The sequence below is a fragment of the Oncorhynchus mykiss genome, chromosome 32 (assembly GCF_013265735.2).
Source record: "Oncorhynchus mykiss isolate Arlee chromosome 32, USDA_OmykA_1.1, whole genome shotgun sequence".
Classification (NCBI taxonomy): Eukaryota; Metazoa; Chordata; class Actinopteri; order Salmoniformes; family Salmonidae; genus Oncorhynchus; species Oncorhynchus mykiss.
Window position 1 is genome coordinate 11,795,221 of NC_050572.1, and position 24,813 is coordinate 11,820,033.

The 24,813-nt window shown below is 44.1% G+C and overlaps 2 protein-coding genes across 3 annotated transcripts in view; one reads left to right on the plus strand and one right to left on the minus strand.

The window, feature by feature from the left end:
- The window catches only part of LOC110487928 (tumor protein D52), a 44,415-nt gene extending 27,927 nt beyond the window's left edge, over positions 1-16,488 (minus strand). For both annotated transcript variants that reach the window (XM_036970861.1, XM_036970860.1), the window contains exon 1: positions 16,341-16,488. In XM_036970861.1, coding sequence (XP_036826756.1) covers positions 16,341-16,359 — 19 coding nt within the window. In that variant the 5' untranslated portion in view covers positions 16,360-16,488. The remainder of the gene's footprint in view (positions 1-16,340) is intronic.
- A 3,398-nt stretch (positions 16,489-19,886) lies between these two features.
- LOC110487931 (zinc finger and BTB domain-containing protein 10-like) overlaps positions 19,887-24,813 on the plus strand; it is a 26,036-nt gene continuing 21,109 nt past the window's right edge. Inside the window, exon 1 of the mRNA XM_036971057.1 lies at positions 19,887-20,850. Within this exon, the coding sequence (XP_036826952.1) occupies positions 20,155-20,850 (696 nt within the window). The 5' untranslated portion in view covers positions 19,887-20,154. The remainder of the gene's footprint in view (positions 20,851-24,813) is intronic.

Here is a 24,813-nt window from a genome sequence, read left to right on the forward strand (position 1 = left end):
AGCTTCTAGGCCCAAGCTTCCATCATACAGGCCCAAGCTTCTAGGCCCAAGCTTCCATCATACAGGCCCAAGCTTCTAGGCCCAAGCTTCCATCATACAGGCCCAAGCTTATAGGCCCTAGCTTCCATCATACAGGCCCAAGCTTCAAGGCCTGTGCTTCCATCTTACAGGCCCAAGCTTCTAGGCCTGTGCTTTCATCATACAGGCCCAAGCTTCTAGGCCTGTGCTTTCATCATACAGGCCCAAGCTTCTAGGCCTGTGCTTTCATCATACAGGCCCAAGCTTCTAGGCCCTAGCTTCCATCATACAGGCCCAAGCTTCTAGGCCTGTGCTTTCATCCTTCTTCTTACTTTTGATCCACATTCACACTTTCAGTCAAACCGTTAAAATAAAAATATCCCTTTGGCCCACTTTTGAGGACAATTGCAGCTCACACGTTTGAGTACAATGTCTCCACATCATAGCAGAGGGCTAGATAAGTCAAAATAAATACATCCTATTTAACCGTCAGATATTCCCAGGGAGGGAGAGACATTTCCAGTGACCCCTGACACCGAACCCAAACCGGCTGCTCGCGTGCACCATCGTGCATAGATGTATTTTGTCCCCCCTCACCAAACGCGATCACGACACGCAGGTTAAAATATCAAAACAAACTCTGAACCAATTACATTAATTTGGGGACAGGTCGAAAAGCATTAAACATTTATGGCAATTTAGCTAGCTTGCACTTGCTAGGTAATTTGTCCTATTTAGCTAGCTTGCTGTTGCTAGCTAATTTGTCCTGGGATATACACAGAGTTGTTATTTTACCTGAAATGCACAAGGTCCTCTACTCCGCCAATTAATCCACACATAAAACGGCCAACCCGAATCGTTTCTAGTCATCTCTCCTCCTTCCAGGCTTTTTCTTCTCTTGACTTTATATCGCGATTGGCAACTTTCGTAAATTAAGTGCTTTACTGCCACCGACCTCGTTCGTCTTTCAGTCACCCACGTGTATAACCAATGAGGAGATGGCACATGGGTACCTGCTTCTATGAACCAATGAGGAGATGGCACGTGGGTACCTGCTTCTATGAACCAATGAGGAGATGGGAGAGGCAGGACTTAGAAATAGAACTGACTTCTATTTTAGCCCTTGGCAATGCTGACACTCGTTGGCGCGCGCGAGCAGTGTGTGTTATGTAACCGATGGAAACTATGGATCTGACAGAAGGGGAAGAACAAGGTGTTTGTTATCAACTCAGGTCATCTAAACAAGCACAGGTGGAGAAGTATAGGATAACTGAACTGGAGCCATTCCTTAGGTAACTCTTCTCAGTTACACCGGTAAACCATACAATGAAGCCCTTCCCCACCTCCTGGTAAAACAGTTCCTTTTCAGGCCTTTTTTGTAGAGGGTAGCTGAAAAATGTGGATATATTATTATTTTTTTACCCCTTTTTCTCCCCAATTCCGTGGTATCCAATTGGTAGTTACAGTCTTGTCTCATCGCTGCAACTCCCGTACGGACTCGGGAGAGACGAATGTCGAGAGCCATGCGTCCTCTGAAACACAACCCAACCAAGCCACACTGCTTCTTGACATAATGCCCACTTAACCCAGAAGCCAGCCACACCAATGTGTCGGAGGAAACACCGTACACCTAGCAACCGTGTTGCGTGCACTGCACCCGGCCTGCCACAGGAGTTGCTAGTGCGCAATGAGACAAGGACATCCCTGCCAGCCAAACCCTCCCCTAACAAGGATGACGCTGGGCCAATTGTCCGTCGCCCCATGGGTCTCCCGGTCGCGGCCGACTGCGACAGAGCCTGGACTCTAACCAGGATGACGCTGGGCCAATTGTCCGTCGCCCCATGGGTCTCCCGGTCGCAGCCGACTGCGACAGAGCCTGGACTCTAACCAGGATGACGCTGGGCCAATTGTCCGTCGCCCCATGGGTCTCCCGGTCGCGGCCGACTGCGACAGAGCCTGGACTCTAACCAGGATGACGCTGGGCCAATTGTCCGTCGCCCCATGGGTCTCCCGGTCGCGGCCGACTGCGACAGGGCCTGGACTCTAACCAGGATCTCAAGTGGCTCAGCTAACAACTGAGATGCAGTGTCTGCAAAATAGATACCACTCTATATTCATACCAGGGGAATGCCTCAAAAAGGCGTCTTTCATCTGAATTTATGCTTAATGTTTGAAACCTAGGCCCTGTGGCTGATAATAGTCATTTGGCTCCAGATACAGATCATCACTCCTGTAGCTTTTACCTGAAGCTCTGGCAGCCAACTGAACCTCTCACTCTGTTGCCATGACAGCTGCCTAAGAAGAAAAACCGTGGACTAGTGGTCACGACACCCTGATGAAAACCTTGGCAACGGAGCCAATTCATATCCATACACAGAGTTCACAGTGACAAACTGTTCAGAGTTGAAAATGGACGAAGGTAATAAAAAGGATTGCTTTCTGGATTGCTCCAGTGGTATGTCAAGAACGCTGCCTTTTGCAGGCTATTAAAGGCCAGGTCTGCTTTTAATAAAAAACGACTTAGATGCAACAGCATCATAAAAAGATGCAATGTTATCCAAAAAAAAGACATACTACAAAACGAGCAGATTGACTTCAGGAAACAGCATCCTGCATAGCAGATCACTCGATTTCTGCTGAAAGAAAAGAAAAGCAGGTCACAAAGGCCTTCCTACCTGGCCGCCCCTCCTGCAGAGTACACAAACCAGACTGTCTCTGGCATCATCCTGTTAATCTGCTGTTTAAACAACACGTGGCTCCCTGGTCTGTATACCTGCTGCAGCGAGACGTGAGCAGACAGACATGAAGGGAGAGGAGGAAGGAGAGGGAGCCACGAGGCAGATGGCTGCCCAGCAGGAGAGACAGACAGACAGACAGACAGACAGACAGACAGACAGACAGACAGACAGACAGACAGACAGACAGACAGACAGACAGACAGACAGACAGACAGACAGACAGACAGACAGACAGACAGACAGACAGACAGATAGATAGATAGATAGATAGATAGATAGATAGATAGATAGATAGATAGATAGATAGAGTCAAAGCCAGGAAGGATGCATTCAGCTGCTACATGTCTGACCCTGCATCAAACCACCTTCCAAGAGGAATGTTGGAAGGAATGGAAAACCGAGCGGTAGGTGGGAAGAGGGGAAGGAGGGAGGAGAACAGGGAAGTAGTCAGATGGGTGAGGGGTCATAGGGGACTGGAGAGAGGAAGCAGAAGTAGAGAGTGTTGCTGCTGCTCAACACGCTCAAGAGGCATTGGCTACTACCTGAATTGCTCTTGTGCAATGTGTAGCCTAGTTCTGGGCGTAAAATACTAGGCTAGACATGTAGAGACAGGATTTGTTTACAACGTTTCAGAGATGGCAGTAAAACTGAAGAGTGCTGGTAGACTACAAGCCAACATCCTGTAAACAAATGACCCAGAGAACAGTGGTAACAGTATCACTTACCAACTAACAAACATTACTATGTCAACAGGCTACGCCTTCATCCAAACTGTGACAATTGAATGATGACTGTCTACATAAAGCTAAACATGGCTATCATCACAAACCTTTAAAAAGGACGAAAGAGATACAGTAAACGGTAATCAATGGGTTATTGATTCAAGCCCAGAACAATCTGTATTTGGTACACAGTAAAGTAGGTGTGACATCTAAAGGTGTGGTGTGTCGGCGTTCCAGCAGCAAACATGGTAAGGCTTATTTTCAACCCACTTCAGTAATAAATAACTGCAAAACAACAAAGCATAAATATATTTCTGTAAAATACCAGAGAATTAATATTATATATATATATAACCAATATTATGACTCATTTTCTTTCTTTCGTTTTTTCAAAAGCGTGCAACAAAGTAACAGTTAACCTCAAAACCCAACCTCAAGTTGAGGACCAGACAGAGACTGTTCTTTGAATTTTGGAGAAAAAAACAAGACATGAACATTTTTACAATATTGAACTACACTACATGGCCAAATGTATGTGGACACCTGCTCTTTAAACATCTCATTCCAAAACCATGGGCTTTAACATGGATGGATATAACAGTCTCCACTCTCCTGGGAAGGCTTTAACATGGATTTGGTCCCCCTTTGCTGCTATAACAGTCTCCACTCTTCTGGGAAGGCTTTAACATGGATTTGGTCCCCCTTTGCTGCTATAACAGTCTCCACTCTTCTGGGAAGGCTTTAACATGGAGTTGGTCCCCCTTTGCTGCTATAACAGTCTCCACTCTTCTGGGAAGGCTTTAACATGGATTTGGTCCCCCTTTGCTGCTATAACAGTCTCCACTCTTCTGGGAAGGCTTTAACATGGAGTTGGTCCCCCTTTGCTGCTATAACAGTCTCCACTCTTCTGGGAAGGCTTTAACATGGAGTTGGTCCCCCTTTGCTGCTATAACAGTCTCCACTCTTCTGGGAAGGCTTTAACATGGAGTTGGTCCCCCCCTTTGCTGCTATAACAGTCTCCACTCTTCTGGGAAGGCTTTAATATGGAGTTGGTCCCCCTTTGCTGCTATAACAGTCTCCACTCTCCTGGGAAGGCTTTAACATGGATTTGGTCCCCCTTTGCTGCTATAACAGTCTCCACTCTTCTGGGAAGGCTTTAACATGGAGTTGGTCCCCCTTTGCTGCTATAACAGTCTCCACTCTTCTGGGAAGGCTTTAACATGGATTTGGTCCCCCTTTGCTGCTATAACAGTCTCCACTCTTCTGGGAAGGCTTTAACATGGAGTTGGTCCCCCTTTGCTGCTATAACAGTCTCCACTCTTCTGGGAAGGCTTTAACATGGAGTTGGTCCCCCTTTGCTGCTATAACAGTCTCCATTCTTCTGGGAAGGCTTTAACATGGATTTGGTCCCCCCCTTTGCTGCTATAACAGTCTCCACTCTTCTGGGAAGGCTTTAACATGGAGTTGGTCCCCCTTTGCTGCTATAACAGTCTCCACTCTCCTGGGAAGGCTTTAACATGGATTTGGTCCCCCCCTTTGCTGCTATAACAGCCTCCATTCTTCTGGGAAGGCTTTAACATGGAGTTGGTCCCCCTTTGCTGCTATAACAGTCTCCACTCTTCTGGGAAGGCTTTAACATGGAGTTGGTCCCCCCCTTTGCTGCTATAACAGCCTCCATTCTTCTGGGAAGGCTTTAACATGGAGTTGGTCCCCCTCTTTGCTGCTATAACAGTCTCCACTCTTCTGGGAAGGCTTTAACATGGAGTTGGTCCCCCTTTGCTGCTATAACAGTCTCCACTCTTCTGGGAAGGCTTTAACATGGAGTTGGTCCCCCTCTTTGCTGCTATAACAGTCTCCACTCTTCTGGGAAGGCTTTAACATGGATTTGGTCCCCCTTTGCTGCTATAACAGTCTCCACTCTTCTGGGAAGGCTTTAACATGGAGTTGGTCCCCCTCTTTGCTGCTATAACAGTCTCCACTCTTCTGGGAAGGCTTTAATATGGAGTTGGTCCCCCTCTTTGCTGCTATAACAGTCTCCACTCTTCTGGGAAGGCTTTAACATGGAGTTGGTCCCCCTTTGCTGCTATAACAGTCTCCACTCTTCTGGGAAGGCTTTAACATGGAGTTGGTCCCCCTCTTTGCTGCTATAACAGTCTCCACTCTTCTGGGAAGGCTTTAACATGGATTTGGTCCCCCTTTGCTGCTATAACAGTCTCCACTCTTCTGGGAAGGCTTTAATATGGATTTGGTCCCCCTTTGCTGCTATAACAGCCTCCATTCTTCTGGGAAGGCTTTAACATGGAGTTGGTCCCCCTTTGCTGCTATAACAGTCTCCACTCTTCTGGGAAGGCTTTAACATGGAGTTGGTCCCCCTCTTTGCTGCTATAACAGTCTCCACTCTTCTGGGAAGGCTTTAATATGGAGTTGGTCCCCCTCTTTGCTGCTATAACAGTCTCCACTCTTCTGGGAAGGCTTTAACATGGAGTTGGTCCCCCTTTGCTGCTATAACAGTCTCCACTCTTCTGGGAAGGCTTTAACATGGAGTTGGTCCCCCTCTTTGCTGCTATAACAGTCTCCACTCTTCTGGGAAGGCTTTAACATGGATTTGGTCCCCCTTTGCTGCTATAACAGTCTCCACTCTTCTGGGAAGGCTTTAACATGGAGTTGGTCCCCCTCTTTGCTGCTATAACAGTCTCCACTCTTCTGGGAAGGCTTTAACATGGAGTTGGTCCCCCTTTGCTGCTATAACAGTCTCCACTCTTCTGGGAAGGCTTTAACATGGATTTGGTCCCCCTTTGCTGCTATAACAGTCTCCACTCTTCTGGGAAGGCTTTAACATGGAGTTGGTCCCCCCCTTTGCTGCTATAACAGTCTCCACTCTTCTGGGAAGGCTTTAACATGGAGTTGGTCCCCCTTTGCTGCTATAACAGCCTCCATTCTTCTGGGAAGGCTTTAACATGGAGTTGGTCCCCCTCTTTGCTGCTATAACAGTCTCCACTCTTCTGGGAAGGCTTTAACATGGAGTTGGTCCCCCTTTGCTGCTATAACAGTCTCCACTCTTCTGGGAAGGCTTTAACATGGAGTTGGTCCCCCTCTTTGCTGCTATAACAGTCTCCACTCTTCTGGGAAGGCTTTAACATGGAGTTGGTCCCCCTTTGCTGCTATAACAGTCTCCACTCTTCTGGGAAGGCTTTAACATGGAGTTGGTCCCCCTCTTTGCTGCTATAACAGTCTCCACTCTTCTGGGAAGGCTTTAACATGGATTTGGTCCCCCTTTGCTGCTATAACAGTCTCCACTCTTCTGGGAAGGCTTTAACATGGAGTTGGTCCCCCTCTTTGCTGCTATAACAGTCTCCACTCTTCTGGGAAGGCTTTAATATGGATTTGGTCCCCCCCTTTTCTGCTATAACAGTCTCCACTCTTCTGTGAAGGCTTTAATATGGAGTTGGTCCCCCTTTGCTGCTATAACAGCCTCCATTCTTCTGGGAAGGCTTTAACATGGAGTTGGTCCCCCTTTGCTGCTATAACAGTCTCCACTCTTCTGGGAAGGCTTTAACATGGAGTTGGTCCCCCCCTTTGCTGCTATAACAGCCTCCATTCTTCTGGGAAGGCTTTAACATGGAGTTGGTCCCCCTCTTTGCTGCTATAACAGTCTCCACTCTTCTGGGAAGGCTTTAACATGGAGTTGGTCCCCCTTTGCTGCTATAACAGTCTCCACTCTTCTGGGAAGGCTTTAACATGGAGTTGGTCCCCCTCTTTGCTGCTATAACAGTCTCCACTCTTCTGGGAAGGCTTTAACATGGATTTGGTCCCCCTTTGCTGCTATAACAGTCTCCACTCTTCTGGGAAGGCTTTAACATGGAGTTGGTCCCCCTCTTTGCTGCTATAACAGTCTCCACTCTTCTGGGAAGGCTTTAATATGGAGTTGGTCCCCCTCTTTGCTGCTATAACAGTCTCCACTCTTCTGGGAAGGCTTTAACATGGAGTTGGTCCCCCTTTGCTGCTATAACAGTCTCCACTCTTCTGGGAAGGCTTTAACATGGAGTTGGTCCCCCTCTTTGCTGCTATAACAGTCTCCACTCTTCTGGGAAGGCTTTAACATGGATTTGGTCCCCCTTTGCTGCTATAACAGTCTCCACTCTTCTGGGAAGGCTTTAATATGGATTTGGTCCCCCTTTGCTGCTATAACAGCCTCCATTCTTCTGGGAAGGCTTTAACATGGAGTTGGTCCCCCTTTGCTGCTATAACAGTCTCCACTCTTCTGGGAAGGCTTTAACATGGAGTTGGTCCCCCCCTTTGCTGCTATAACAGCCTCCATTCTTCTGGGAAGGCTTTAACATGGAGTTGGTCCCCCTCTTTGCTGCTATAACAGTCTCCACTCTTCTGGGAAGGCTTTAACATGGAGTTGGTCCCCCTTTGCTGCTATAACAGTCTCCACTCTTCTGGGAAGGCTTTAACATGGAGTTGGTCCCCCTCTTTGCTGCTATAACAGTCTCCACTCTTCTGGGAAGGCTTTAACATGGAGTTGGTCCCCCTTTGCTGCTATAACAGTCTCCACTCTTCTGGGAAGGCTTTAACATGGAGTTGGTCCCCCTCTTTGCTGCTATAACAGTCTCCACTCTTCTGGGAAGGCTTTAACATGGATTTGGTCCCCCTTTGCTGCTATAACAGTCTCCACTCTTCTGGGAAGGCTTTAACATGGAGTTGGTCCCCCTCTTTGCTGCTATAACAGTCTCCACTCTTCTGGGAAGGCTTTAATATGGAGTTGGTCCCCCTCTTTGCTGATATAACAGTCTCCACTCTTCTGGGAAGGCTTTAACATGGAGTTGGTCCCCCTTTGCTGCTATAACAGTCTCCACTCTTCTGGGAAGGCTTTAACATGGAGTTGGTCCCCCTCTTTGCTGCTATAACAGTCTCCACTCTTCTGGGAAGGCTTTAACATGGATTTGGTCCCCCTTTGCTGCTATAACAGTCTCCACTCTTCTGGGAAGGCTTTAACATGGAGTTGGTCCCCCTCTTTGCTGCTATAACAGTCTCCACTCTTCTGGGAAGGCTTTAACATGGAGTTGGTCCCCCTTTGCTGCTATAACAGTCTCCACTCTTCTGGGAAGGCTTTAACATGGATTTGGTCCCCCTTTGCTGCTATAACAGTCTCCACTCTTCTGGGAAGGCTTTAACATGGAGTTGGTCCCCCCCTTTGCTGCTATAACAGTCTCCACTCTTCTGGGAAGGCTTTAACATGGAGTTGGTCCCCCTTTGCTGCTATAACAGCCTCCATTCTTCTGGGAAGGCTTTAACATGGAGTTGGTCCCCCTCTTTGCTGCTATAACAGTCTCCACTCTTCTGGGAAGGCTTTAACATGGAGTTGGTCCCCCTTTGCTGCTATAACAGTCTCCACTCTTCTGGGAAGGCTTTAACATGGAGTTGGTCCCCCTCTCTGCTGCTATAACAGTCTCCACTCTTCTGGGAAGGCTTTAACATGGAGTTGGTCCCCCTTTGCTGCTATAACAGTCTCCACTCTTCTGGGAAGGCTTTAACATGGAGTTGGTCCCCCTCTTTGCTGCTATAACAGTCTCCACTCTTCTGGGAAGGCTTTAACATGGATTTGGTCCCCCTTTGCTGCTATAACAGTCTCCACTCTTCTGGGAAGGCTTTAACATGGAGTTGGTCCCCCTCTTTGCTGCTATAACAGTCTCCACTCTTCTGGGAAGGCTTTAATATGGAGTTGGTCCCCCTCTTTGCTGCTATAACAGTCTCCACTCTTCTGGGAAGGCTTTAACATGGAGTTGGTCCCCCTTTGCTGCTATAACAGTCTCCACTCTTCTGGGAAGGCTTTAACATGGAGTTGGTCCCCCTCTTTGCTGCTATAACAGTCTCCACTCTTCTGGGAAGGCTTTAACATGGATTTGGTCCCCCTTTGCTGCTATAACAGTCTCCACTCTTCTGGGAAGGCTTTAACATGGAGTTGGTCCCCCTCTTTGCTGCTATAACAGTCTCCACTCTTCTGGGAAGGCTTTAACATGGAGTTGGTCCCCCTTTGCTGCTATAACAGTCTCCACTCTTCTGGGAAGGCTTTAACATGGATTTGGTCCCCCTTTGCTGCTATAACAGTCTCCACTCTTCTGGGAAGGCTTTAACATGGAGTTGGTCCCCCCCTTTGCTGCTATAACAGTCTCCACTCTTCTGGGAAGGCTTTAACATGGATTTGGTCCCCCTTTGCTGCTATAACAGTCTCCACTCTTCTGGGAAGGCTTTAACATGGAGTTGGTCCCCCCTTTGCTGCTATAACAGTCTCCACTCTTCTGGGAAGGCTTTAATATGGAGTTGGTCCCCCTTTGCTGCTATAACAGTCTCCACTCTTCTGGGAAGGCTTTAATATGGAGTTGGTCCCCCCCTTTGCTGCTATAACAGTCTCCACTCTTCTGGGAAGGCTTTAATATGGAGTTGGTCCCCCCCTTTGCTGCTATAACAGTCTCCACTCTTCTGGGAAGGCTTTAACATGGAGTTGGTCCCCCTTTTCTGCTATAACAGTCTCCACTCTTCTGGGAAGGCTTTAACATGGAGTTGGTCCCCCTTTGCTGCTATAACAGTCTCCACTCTTCTGGGAAGGCTTTAACATGGAGTTGGTCCCCCTTTTCTGCTATAACAGTCTCCACTCTTCTGGGAAGGCTTTAACATGGAGTTGGTCCCCCTTTGCTGCTATAACAGTCTCCACTCTTCTGGGAAGGCTTTAATATGGAGTTGGTCCCCCCCTTTGCTGCTATAACAGTCTCCACTCTTCTGGGAAGGCTTTAATATGGAGTTGGTCCCCCCCTTTGCTGCTATAACAGTCTCCACTCTTCTGGGAAGGCTTTAACATGGAGTTGGTCCCCCTTTTCTGCTATAACAGTCTCCACTCTTCTGGGAAGGCTTTAATATGGAGTTGGTCCCCCTTTGCTGCTATAACAGTCTCCACTCTTCTGGGAAGGCTTTAATATGGAGTTGGTCCCCCCCTTTGCTGCGATAACAGTCTCCACTCTTCTGGGAAGGCTTTAACATGGAGTTGGTCCCCCTTTGCTGCTATAACAGCCTCCACTCTTCTGGGAAGGCTTTAATATGGAGTTGGTCCCCCCCTTTGCTGCGATAACAGTCTCCACTCTTCTGGGAAGGCTTTAACATGGAGTTGGTCCCCCTTTGCTGCGATAACAGTCTCCACTCTTCTGGGAAGGCTTTAATATGGAGTTGGTCCCCCCCTTTGCTGCGATAACAGTCTCCACTCTTCTGGGAAGGCTTTAACATGGAGTTGGTCCCCCTTTGCTGCTATAACAGCCTCCATTCTTCTGGGAAGGCTTTAACATGGAGTTGGTCCCCCTTTGCTGCTATAACAGTCTCCACTCTTCTGGGAAGGCTTTAATATGGAGTTGGTCCCCCCCTTTGCTGCTATAACAGTCTCCACTCTTCTGGGAAGGCTTTAATATGGAGTTGGTCCCCCCCTTTGCTGCTATAACAGTCTCCACTCTTCTGGGAAGGCTTTAACATGGAGTTGGTCCCCCCCTTTGCTGCTATAACAGTCTCCACTCTTCTGGGAAGGCTTTAACATGGAGTTGGTCCCCCTTTGCTGCTATAACAGCCTCCATTCTTCTGGGAAGGCTTTAACATGGAGTTGGTCCCCCTTTGCTGCTACAACAGCCTCCATTCTTCTGTGAAGGCTTTAACATGGAGTTGGTCCCCCTTTGCTGCTATAACAGTCTCCACTCTTCTGGGAAGGCTTTAACATGGAGTTGGTCCCCCTTTGCTGCTATAACAGCCTCCATTCTTCTGGGAAGGCTTTAACATGGAGTTGGTCCCCCTTTGCTGCTATAACAGTCTCCACTCTTCTGGGAAGGCTTTAATATGGATTTGGTCCCCCCCTTTTCTGCTATAACAGTCTCCACTCTTCTGTGAAGGCTTTAATATGGAGTTGGTCCCCCTTTGCTGCTATAACAGTCTCCACTCTTCTGGGAAGGCTTTAATATGGAGTTGGTCCCCCTTTGCTGCTATAACAGTCTCCACTCTTCTGGGAAGGCTTTAATATGGAGTTGGTCCCCCTTTGCTGCGATAACAGTCTCCACTCTTCTGGGAAGGCTTTAATATGGAGTTGGTCCCCCTTTGCTGCTATAACAGTCTCCACTCTTCTGGGAAGGCTTTAATATGGAGTTGGTCCCCCTTTGCTGCTTTAACAGCCTCCACTCTTCTGGGAAGGCTTTCTATTAGATGTTGGAACATTGCTGCAGGGACTTGCTTCCATTCAGCCACAAGATCATTAGTGAGGTCGGGCACTGATGTTGGGCGATTAGGCCTGGCTCGCAGTCGGCGTTCCAATTCATCAGAAAAGTTTTAGATGAAGTTCGAGGTCAGGACTCTGTGCAAGTCTGTCAAGTTCTTCCACACCGATCTCGACACACCATTTCTGTATGGACCTTGCGGTGTACATAGGGCACTGTCATGCTGAAACAGGAAAGGGTCTTCCCCAAACTGTTGCCACAAATTTGGAAGCACAGAATGGTTTAGAATGTCATTGTATTTTGTAGCATAAAGATTTCCCTTCACTGGAACTAAGTAGCCTAGCCCAAACCATGCTCCAGAGTCCTATGGCGGCGAGCTTTACAGCACTCCAGCTGGCGCTTGGCATTAAGCATGGTGATCTTAGGCTTGTGTGCGGCTGCTCGGCCATGGAAACCCATTTCATGAAGCTCCCGACAAACAGTTATTGTGCTGACGTTGCTTCCAGAGGCAGTTTGGAACTCGGTAGTGAGTGTTGCATAGTCACATTCTTTGGTATATATAGTATATAACATATCGGTTGTATTAGGCTCTACGTTGCCATTCATTCAATTACCATATCTTGTGTCATTGTCTGAGTAATAAAGACAAAGACTTCCAGCACTAACCGGTCCCGTTCTGTGCGCTTGTGTGGTCTAGCTGTTGTTCCTCCTATACGTTTCCACTTCACAATAACAGCACTTACAGATGACCGGGGCAGCTCTAGCAGGGCAGCACTGACTAGTTGGAAAGCTGACATCCTATGACGGTGCCATGTTGAAAGTCACTGAGCTCTTTAAAAATAAAAATAAACTTGATTTAACTAGGCAAGTCAGTTAAGAACAAATTCTTATTTACAATGATGGCCTACCGCGGCCAAACCCGGACGACGCTGGGCCAATTGTGTGCTGCCCTGTGGGACTCCCAATCACGGCCGGATGTGATACAGCCTCTTCAGTACGGCCATACTAATGCCAATGTCTGTCATAAAGATTGCGCTGCTGTGTGCTCCATTTTATACACCTGTCAGCAACGTACGTGGCTAATTTAGTCGACTCATTTCAAAGGAGTGTCCACCTACTTTTGGCCATGTAGTGTATCTTGTTTTACTTGTATTGTATATCGAACCTTTTTACAAGCTTCTGCAGAAGGCTGAACTTGCGTTAACTAGCATATGCTACCAAATATGTAGTGAGAGGAAGCCCACTAGCGGGCAGTGGGAGAAGATGGAACGAGATGGATTTTGGCCACATTCTGCACATTTTCTCATCAATGAAACATTTGATCTTAATACAGTTTTCTGTTCCCAAAACTAGAAAAGGTTATGATAACACCGAACCCAAACCGGCTGCTCGCGTGCACCATCGTGCATCAATGTATTTTGTCCCCCCCCAAACCAAACGCGATCACGACACGCAGGTTAAAATATCAAAACAAACTCTGAACCAATTACATTCATTTGGGGACAGGTCGAAAAGCATTAACATGTATGGCAATTTAGCTAGTTAGCTTGCTGTTGCTAGCTAATTCGTCCTGGGATATAAACATTGAGTTGTTATTTTACCTGAAATGTACAAGGTCCTCTACTCCGACAATTAATGCGCACATAAAAAGGCCAACCGAATCGTTTCTAGTCATCTCTCCTCTTTCCAGGCTTTTTCATCTTTGAACTTATATGGTGATCGGCATCTACACTTTCATAGTATTACCACAACCGGCAAAACAGTTTGTCTTTCAATCACCCACGTGGGTATAACCAATGACGAGATGGCACGTGGGTACCTGCTTCTATAAACCAATGAGGAGATGGGAGAGGCAGGACTTGCAGCGCGATCTGCATCAGAAATAGAAAGGATTTCTATTTTAGCCCTTGGTATCGCAGACGCTCGTTTGCGCGCGCGAGCAGTGTGGGTGCAATAATTGAATAACATGGATTTCTACATTTATTTTGTGACGCTCGCGCACGTGACATGTCCGGTCTGGTCAGCATGTAAGAGCAGACTAAGTGTTGTAGACTTTAGCCTTTTCACAATCCTGCCATTAAGAGGGGAAATGGTTCTGTCTCTCTGTTGTGTTCTCAAATAAACATTGCCTTTTGGTTTAGTATGTAAGATCTCCAATCTGTTTTATTTGATTGTCACTCTCTCAATATATCAGCTATGCAAATCTGTTTTGCAGCTCATCATATGGCAGGGCTACTCAACTGGTGGCTATTCAACTTCATTAATTTAGACTGGCCCTTTAATCAATAAAGATATGCCAAAAAAATCCCGCAAAAATCCAACATTCAGTGCCAAAATGACAAGCACCATTGTGTTTGTCTATAGTGTGGTTTGCAGCGGTTTTGAGCAGTTTCTACTTCCTATGTGGCATGTTGATAATTTTTTTCATCATTTGAATTTCTCTCTAGCTTTGTAGTATTTATTGAGATGCTTAGTTTTCAGATCATTTTAAAAAATGACCTAATTACTTAAGACAATTTGAATTGTTTTTTAAATAAAATAGTTATCAATGATTATCTAATTTTCAATTATTATGTAAATGTTTTGGTTGAACTTCAACCCGTGTTGGTTGAGCTCCTCCACTTCTTCCCTAATAACTTTTAGCAACATTTCATTAAAAAAAGAAGTGCTTTAATGGTGTGTGTGCGTTTCTTGTTTTATACAGTTCTTCCCCAAGAATAATGGCATGTGGAAAACGTCCGGCCCCCTGACATGAACCTTTTTTTATACAGTTCTTCCCCAAGAATAATGGCATGTGGAAAACGTCCGGCCCCCTGACATGAACCTTTTTTTATACAGTTCTTCCCCAAGAATAATGGCATGTGGAAAACGTCCGGCCCCCTGACATGAACCTTTTTTTATACTGTTCTTCCCCAAGAATAATGGCATGTGGAAAACGTCCGGCCCCCTGACATGAACCTTTTTTTACCACTGGCCCCTGTAAGAAGATAGATGAATAGCCCTGTCAAATGGCATCGCCAACGTTGCCATAGGCCTACAGTATGATGACATTATGGCCTAATGGGTATCTGAAGCAGAGAATAGCTCAACTCATTGTTTACATGTTGAGCTGTATGTTCTCAATTTAAAATGTTACCAGTAGACAATGTATATGAGGCAAACCATATACCAGATTTTGTACATGTCTTTTAAATGCTGACATATAAAATAGTTTAGTGCAAAATCCAAACCTTGTCATTTAGGTACATTATGAAAATAAAGGCATGACAATTAGGCTACAAGAGATGAGCATTACAGGAAACATTTGAATTTCATTACATTGAATTTCATTCGTTTTAGCAATATTGCTTTCAAAATTATTGCAGTCGTTCCCATAGATAGAACAACCATGTACTGCCTGTGTATCACTGACCCTGAAAAGACTAGTGACTAACACAGCTAGCTTTTTAAGTAAATAATATGCTGTTTTAATAAACATTTTGTTGGCTTTATAATCGTGTGAGAAAATTAACTAGCTAGTAGCTAGCTAGTTAGTTATACCTTGGTAGCGTACAAGGTTTTCTGGCTTTTCTCAAAACTAACCTCATTGTGACTAGCTACTTGTTGTCCCTTATGCTAGCCTTTACAGTCAAACATCACTTCAGAAACGTCACAAATATTGATATGACCACCACTGTAGACCATTTCTCCCCTCTTGTCACAGATTTAGCTAATCTCGAAATAAAAGCTGTGAAAACCTGCAAACTTTCTAAAATGTTTTGTCACCAGTGTTATGTTGACATCGTTAGTCCTCACAGTCTCTCCTACCACACAGTCTCTCCTACCACACAGTCTCTCCTACCACACAGTCTCTCCTACCACACAGTCTCTCCTACCACACAGTCTCTCCTACCGCGCTGTCTCTCCTACCGCACTAATCTGGACAGCACCTTCGGAGCTCCACCCAAGTAAGGCATTTGATTGGTTTGATGTGTAGTGATGCATCAGTGATTTACACCGGGTTCAAAACCCTCTTTAAACTGATTTCTGCAATTGAACCAAAAGTATAACGAATCCCGATGGGGTAACCCAGACACGTCACTGGGGCTATAAACTTGAAGCAACCGTTAATAAACGTTGCTTTCTCACCACCACATAAGGGCAGTGGGAGAGGACGGAACTAGGTGAAACCGGGCCGACATTTTGCTAATTTTCTCATCGATTAAACATTTTATCTCAATAGATTCGTCTGTTGCCAAAACATAAATATGTTACGAACACAATGCACTAAGTTTTAAAGAATTGCGTTTGTGCACACGCGCACTTCACACGTTCCTAACGGAAATATGTAAATACATGCTGCAACGCGCCAATAGCATCTCGCTAGCTTGTGCTTGGTCACTTCCTTGCTTGTTTTGCCCACTATGCTTAATTTGCTCCACTATAAACGACACAGATGAACTACGTCGGTTACTTATAAATATATGTATGTCTGTGATGGAACTTCCACAGGCTTCCCGGGGCTAGCCTACAGCTAGCTGGTTAACTTTGGTTTAAAACAAACTAAACAGTGTTTAAAAAAAATGCTTGTCAGTAATATGAATGTAATTTTGAAATGTGTTCTATGGCAAACACATTACCTTGATCTGCTTCCTCCATCCTTACGCTGTATGCTGTTTCTGCTATTATTTTTTGGGTCAAAAAGCTTGCAGGTTCCCCACTTCGCTCCAGCAGTATTGCGCACTCACATGCTGCTAGGCAGTAGGGGTGGGGCCCTCTGTGACGTCAAGACGTAGAGTACGTAGAAAGTGTAAACAAGAGCCAGGCACGTGGTTTAATACAAAGCAGAGTCAAGGAGTTATCCAGCTAACTTGCCTAAATATTGCCTAAATATTCTGAAAACATGTTTTGGGGGAAAGATAAGCTTGAGATGGGCATGGTCCAATTGAGTCAACAGCCAAAAACACATATCGAAGTATAGCTCACCCAATGAACCAGAAAATCAACAGTTATTTATATTTCTGTCTGTTGATCAAAGTTAGCTGACTAACTCATTGAACCTGTTTTATAGTATACCCTCACTGCTCCCCAGCCGCGGCTCGAGCCCGGCCCCGCTTCGCACCCCAGCCCGACCGACCCAGCCCTTAGAGCCAATCCTTATCCCGAAGTTACGGATTTGACGTGCCGACTTCTCTTACCAAGATTGTTCTAAAATGCCAGAGGCTGTTCACCTTGGAGACCTGCTGCGGATATGGGCACGGCCCGGGGCGAGATTTACACCCTCTCACCCATCTACACACAATAACCCACAATGCCAAAGTGAAAACATGTTTTAAGACATTTTGGAAAAATTATTGAAAATGAAATAGAGAAATATCAAATTTACATAAGTATTCGACCCCCTGACATGTTAGAATCAACTTTGGCAGCGATTACAGCAGTGTCTTTCTGGGTAAGTCTCTAAGAGCTTTCCACACCTAGATTGTGCAACATGTGCCCATTATTCTTTTCACAATTCTTCAAGCTCTGCCAAATTAGTTGTTGATCATTGCTAGACAACCATTTTCAGGTGTTGCCATATAATTTCAAGTAGAATTAAGTCAACAGTAACTCTGCCACTCACTGTCTTCTTGGAAATCAACTCCGGTGTAGATTTGGCCTTGTGTTTTAGGTTATTGTCCTACTGAAAGTTGAATTAATCTCCCAGTGTCTGGTGGAAAGCAGACTGAACCAGGTTTTCCTCTATGATTTTGCCTGTGCTTAGCTCTATTCCGTTTATTTTTTTACCCTGAAAAAGTGATACACCATCCAAAGTGTAATAACAACTTCACCATGCTCAAAGGGATATTCAACGTCTGCTTACATATATTTTTTTTACCCATCTACCAATAGGTGCCCTTCTTTGCGAGGCATTAAAAAACGTCCCTGGTTTTTGTGGTTTAATCTGTGTTGGAAATGTAGTGCTCGAATGAGGGACGTTACAGATCATTGTACTGTATGTATGGGGTACAGAGATGAGGTAGTCATTCAAAAATCATGTTAAACACTATTACTACACACAGAGTGAGTCCATCCAACTTATTATAAAACTTTTTATCAAAAATGTCTCCTGAACTTATTTAGGCTTGCCATTACAAAGGGGTTGATTACTTATTGACTCAAGACATTTCAGCTTTTAATTTTTAATTAATTTGCAAAATAAAAAATAAAAAACATTATTCCACTTTGATATAGTGTATGGTATTGTGTGTAGGTCAGAGACAAAACATATCAATTGATCCCATTTTAAATGCAGGTGGTAACACAACAAAATGTTGAACAAGTCAAAGAGTGTGAATACCTTCTGAAGGCACTAGTGAAAGACAGGAGGTGTGGCCTTGACACACCTGCCATCATTCATCATTATTGATCTATTAATTTCCATTCAAACAACAACGACAAAAAATACATGCATTCCATCCACAATTGTGTCAGTAGTACAACAACACACATTTGAGGCATTTAAATGGAGAGACACTGATTGTTTTGGGCATGCACATTTTATTACCCTCCCCCCTTTCTCTGGATTTAAACCTGACAAGGCTTTAAAAACACATGCCATTACCAGAAGCAGAGTCAAACACTGTGTCCTAGCTTAGTCCTTAATTTACTGACTTTGAAACAGGACACTGAACACTAGGACTAACAATGCCACTCATTAATCTAACTGTGCTGTCAGTCAGTCAACTCAGTGAATCATGAAAGGCTTCCACCTGCTGGAGCAGCATAGCAGGAGCACGTTTCCATGGGATTACATAGGCTAGAAAAGATCCATATCAATTCCCCTATTTTGTATGGATCTTTAACTTCAATAATCTGGAGGGGAAAAAACAACAGCAATGTAAAATCAGGCCTGACAACTAATGGTTTATACCAAAACAAATGTTTTATAGACTATTGATCATGTTGACTTAAACATATATATATATATATTACTATATTATTATACATGTTTAAACCAATGAATTAGGGCTACTTGTTTTGGTCTATTCATCAACAAAACCTCATTTGAATAGCTAAATATTCCACTTAGTCACATTTGACTGTGTACATTTCCAAGCAATTCACATTTACATATTTTGATTGTTATTGATTGATGATAACATTGTCTCTGATATAGCTGTGGTTTTTCACTAAATCTATTTGAATAAAAGATATAGCCTACATTTGGACTAAATGAGTTTGAGTTAATTGTATTATAAGTACATAATAAAGAAAAGGAGTGATGTTGGATTACATGTTTTTGTTGTTGAAAATATCGAAATAGTAGTGGGGGAAAAGTTGGTATGCAAAAGAACCATGAAAGTGTTAATCATTCCCTAACCCTAGCCTCAACCCTAACACACTGCTAACCTTATGCCCAACCCTAACCTTAAATTAAGACCAAAAAAACAGTGGTGTGAAATACTTTAGTAAAAATACTTGAACCACTACTTAAGTCGTTTTTTGGGGGGGTATCTCTACTTTACTTTACTATTTATATTATTGAAAAGATTTACTTCACTACATTCCTAAAGAAAATAATGCACTTTTTACTCCATACATTTTCCCTGACTCCCAAAAGTACTCGATACATTTTGATTGCTCATCAGGACATGGCCCAAATTCACGCACTTATCAAGAGATAAGTGTATTTCAAACCAAATGCTTTTAGACTTTTACTCAAGTAGTATTTTACTGGATGACTTTCACTTTTACTTAAGTCATTTTCTATTAGGGTATCTTTACTTTTACTCAATTATAACATTCGGGTACTTTTTCCACCACTGCCCAAAAGCAACAACAAAAAATCTGGAATTTTTACGATATAGCCAATGTTGACTTTGTGGCTGTGGTAACCGGTAGGCTGTCACCACCACCATCACTACACCTTGTGCGTTGGATCACTTGCTTTACCTGTCCATTGGAATTAGTATAAAACAAACACGATAAGCGCACTAGATCTGTTTGACGCAGTTAATACAAGGGGACTGCCAACCCGCGTGGCAGGAGGTATGAAAGGAGGACAAGGATGTATTGGTTGAAGAGAAGGAAAACAAAGATGAAAAGCACGCGTAAAATGAGCGCAGCCACTCAAACAAAAGACGCCATGCTGTTAACCGCACCCCCCATCTTCCTTTAAATGAGCCCCCCACTACCCTCCCCTTTCTCTGATCGAGGTGCATTATGGGGAAAGTCGTTGCCATTCGACCTCTGCAAGCCTGCGCGGACGCAGCTAGAACCCTGAAATTCATTATGCGTTTAAAAGCTTTATTTATTTCCGCATAACCTACATACTCTCACCAGGAGGCCAAAGCGGGAAAAAACGACAACCAGCCATTTAATTCGGATCCGCAACATATAATACTTAAAGAAATAGAAATTAGTCGGTAGTAATATTGTTAAGAAAGTGGTCGATTTTAATATATTAAGAAAATGTCCGGAGAGAGAAACCGCAGGTCTCTGGCGTTCCGAGGAGGTGGATTAGCGGTAACCAGCTCCAGTGGTGTCGGTGGGGGCAACAGTAACAGCTGGGAGGCCCAGGCCTGTCAAGACCGACATTTGAACGGGAACAGGCCAGATCAAGAAGAGGATAGGGATCTGGGGGCAAAAGGACCATCGCAAGGAAGAGTGGAGGGTGGGGGATCTCTCAGTGATAGCGCAGAACCAGAGGCTGAGGAGGAAGAGGACCCGGAAGGGGGCAACTGGGCAGCCGGGGTAGGAGACCGTGATCGTGTCGGTTGGGTGGCAGTAACTGTCGGTGAAGACGAGTCCAGGGAAGGGAGTAGCCGGACAGCGGGTAACTGCCTGAACAACGAGGACGGCGCTGACTTGGGCAGCGGGGGCACTGGATCCGAGGACGACAGAGGCGAAGCTGCCAGGAAATCTTGGGTAGAAATGAGACCGCAGACGCTACTCCAGAAACACCCCCAATTCCAAGCTTCATGGCTACAGGAGTTTCCATGGCTCACATTTTGTCAGGAGACGGGACTTATGTCCTGCTCCTGGTGTCACAACATTCCCACTAAAAACAACGACGAGCTGGTGAGAGGTAGTCGAAATTACAAGCGGGCCTTGCTGCTGAGACATCACCTGTCTTCTGAGCACGGGAGGAATGACCCGACAAAACAGGTAAAGTGTCATCCTGCTTCATTTATGTTTTATCATTTATGTTTTTAGTTCTTTGTAGCTAGCCAATATTATCTGAGAAGGAAAATAGACAGACAGCTAACCAACTAATTAGCTTGTTCTAGTTTCTGTTTTAGGCACAGTTGACTTCGAGTAGCTTGCTAGCCGGGCTAGTTGGAGTTGGCAGCTTCATTTCCCCGTGAGAGGCTATGTAAAGTTGCTAGTTTGAAACTGACGTTAATGTTTACTAGTAAATGGGAGCTAGTCTGATCCCATGGCAATCTAAGTACCTAACGTTACAGTTTACGTAAATAAAATGTGTTTCATGGTGACATTACTATAGAAAACAATTACTAGCTAAACAAATCTGTCTAGTTCGAGTTAGCATGTAGGCCAGCAACAGTGTGAGTCCCATTAGCTTACAGTACTATTCTAAAAGTAATAGGTGGCTAGCTAGCCTCGATTCATTTACATTTCCATAGCCACAAGAACAGTACACATACTAGTTATCAGCAAACTACCTTGGATGATTGCTAGCTAGAGGTCGCCAAAGGCAAGGGCTTGACCATATTAGCCTTTGGGGAACTGAACCCCTGCCTACCCAACCACGCCTCTGCTCTGCTTCAAATGTCATTTTGATGGCTCTCTTACAGTAAAGAGCAGAATGTCCTCTGGCGCATTTCTCCCTTCCTCCCCTTTGGGGCAGCTAAATTAGAGGCATTGTTCTAGATGACCCCCCAAAATCCATAGATGGTGTGTGATGGCCCGGGTTGAACAGGAGGAGAGGTAAATCAAGTCCCAGGACGTTAATGGGTACAATTTTACTCTAATGGGTTCATATGTATACCAGCAGCATCATGGATTGTCACAGCAACATCTGACCCTTGTCACCCCATAAATGTATGGATTAATGGGGGGTATTATGGTATGGTTGTTTCATATCATAGTTTTCTATAGCCATATAGCCATTGTATGTAGAGGACAACTGAAACCATTATGCCTTCTTGAAAGACAATCACCAAGGGTTATTCCCCCTGTTAGCTTGATATCAAACATTGATTAGCCTACTTGGTGAAATTACCCATGTGAAAAGGATGAATATATTGATGCAAGTTATTCACAAATTTGGAATAGTCCTGACCATAGGACATATAAAACTGCTTCTGGACGAGATTAAACATTCCACTTGTGTAAGAACAAAAACTGTCAAACTCTGTTACTACACAATTACAAAGCAATTACTGAAATCTAACAACAATGTTGTGAATTGTAATTGTGCTACAGTGTTTTTTTCACAGTGCTCTTAATTCCCCTGACAGCTTGAATCAGAGTCAGGATAGGAAGTGATAAATAGCAATTTGGTAACTGGGATCTGGTGTGTGTGGATTTGGTGTGTGTGGATTTGGTGTGTGTGGATTTGGTGTGTGTGGATTTGGTGTGTGTGGATCTGGTGTGTGTGTGTGTGTGTGTGTGTGTGTGTGTGTGTGTGTGTGTGTGTGTCGAACACTACCCCAATCCAACCCAGGGCTGTATATTTACACACATATATATATATATATATATATATATATATATATATATATACATATATATATTTACACACATGCATACATATATATATTTACACACATGCATACATATATATATTTACACACATATATATATATATATATATATATATATATATATATATATATATATATATGTGTATTTACACACATACATACATATATATATATATATTTACACACATACATACATATATATATATATATATATATATATATATATTAACACACATACATACAAATATATATTTACACACATACATACATATATGTAATTACACACATACATATATATATATATATATACGCACATACATACATATGTATTTACACACATACATACATATATGTAATTACACACATATATATATATATATATATATATATATATATATATATATATATATATATATATATATATATATATATATATATATACACACATACATACATATATGTATTTACGCACATACATACATATGTATTTACACACATACATACATATATATAACTACAGATACCAGTTACCAAATTGATATCGATCACTTCCTATCCTGACTCAGATTCAAGCTGTCAGGGGATTTAAGAGCATGTAGCCACAATTTGACTCTTAATTTGTCAGGTGAAATGCAAAAGGATTGGATAGTTAGTTAGTTCATTCTGTCCGGTCCACTAACTTGTACACGTCACTAATTAAGAAGGAAATCCAGTGAGAGGAGAGAGTAGAGGAGAAGAAGCAGTAGTCCTCCTCTCTGGAAACATGACGACCCCGGATGGTTGGCAACAAGGCCCTGGCATAGGTTTAGAAGTTAACGGTTGGGGAGGGACACGACAGACACCAACCTGCCTTATGCATTGTGTATTGAAACACTTTGCTATAGCCTAATTTCACGTCATAGCATATTCTTAGATTGTTTTAGATGGTCATTTTTAAATTTACATTACATGTTTGTAAATTAATGAAGGTTAAAGTTAAATATATGCAAATGATATTTTCCCTGTGGTGTTTTCCCCATATATATAACAGTAGCCTGATACTGTTTGAATATTGACTGTGTGAACTGCATTGTTGCAGCACATGAAATGGCATCCTTATTTTCTTCACCTTATTCCCGATCAAATTCGTGCCCATCTGCGTGGCTAACCTAACCCGATTACTCGATTAGCTCTGCTATAGAGAAGGCACACAGACCAAAGCAGCTGTGGCTGACAGTGGGTCTCATACAAGCCTGGGTCTTGGCTGTACACTCTTGGTACAGAGGTTCCGTACAGCACAACCATACAGCCCTGGGTTGGGTTTGGTAGGGGTAGTGTTCGGCCAGGGAAGGGGAGAGGGAGAGATAATGTGACATTTGAAATGTCTTCTGTAAGTGTGATGTTTACTGTTCATTTTTATTGTTTATTTCACTTTTGTCAAAGCAAGAGAAGTAGATAATAAACAATGTTAACATATGTTTCCCATGCCAATAAAGCCCTTAAATTGAATTGAGAGAATTCTTCCCAGGAATTCTTCAACTCTATGTGGAGCCTATGTGGAGCATTGTTGGGAGGCCTGGATCCCCCCTTCCCCTCCACACACCGTGTGGTCATTCACACTGCTGTAGTAGTGTTCTAATGTCTGAGTTAGAGAGGGTGGGGAGCTAGCTGGCCTCAGGGTGGGGATGGTAGATCGATGGTAGAGAAACAGAAACTGGTGGTGTTCCTCTGTCGTCTCTGAGAACGATGTTACATCTGATCATTGTGGGGTTGGAGGTGTGTGTTTGTGTGGCCACATTAACCAGGGCTCTCGTTGCTCGCATGGTCCTTGGTTTGTTTTGGTGTTGTGAGCTATCGTTCTGAGAATACTACTCTAAAGGGAACTGTTTTTTATTTAAACTCCGTTATGGTAAGAGATTATAGTACATCACAGGATATCCATTGGTAGGTAGTTTACTAAAGGCTACATGGATAGTAGGAACCTAAACATAGCGTAAGGACTCAGATGGAATTTCATTTTGACGACCACCTCTTTCGTCAACAACCCCTTTCCCCTGTACGCTTATTATTCCACCACTAACTATCTCTAGACCTACAACAAATGGCCACATCACAGAGGTGGATATTGTCACCGTGATGTTCTCCTTTGGACCCAGCCAGAGCAGTGTGAGAGACCTGCCCATCCAGCAGCATCTGCACTCCAGCAGCACTGACACACTGTAACACGTGGCACATCTGGAGAAAGGATGAACCCGAGTGTGGAGCTGGAGCTGGTCTTGGACCAGGAGAGAGGAGGGAGTCCTAGCTGGATTCCATACCACTATACAGCAGCCTATCTATCATAGCGTACACGCAGTACTGTTGCAGGCCTGTATCCCCACCATTGTGACCTGTCTGGGTTACTGGGTCATTTAATGGCCTC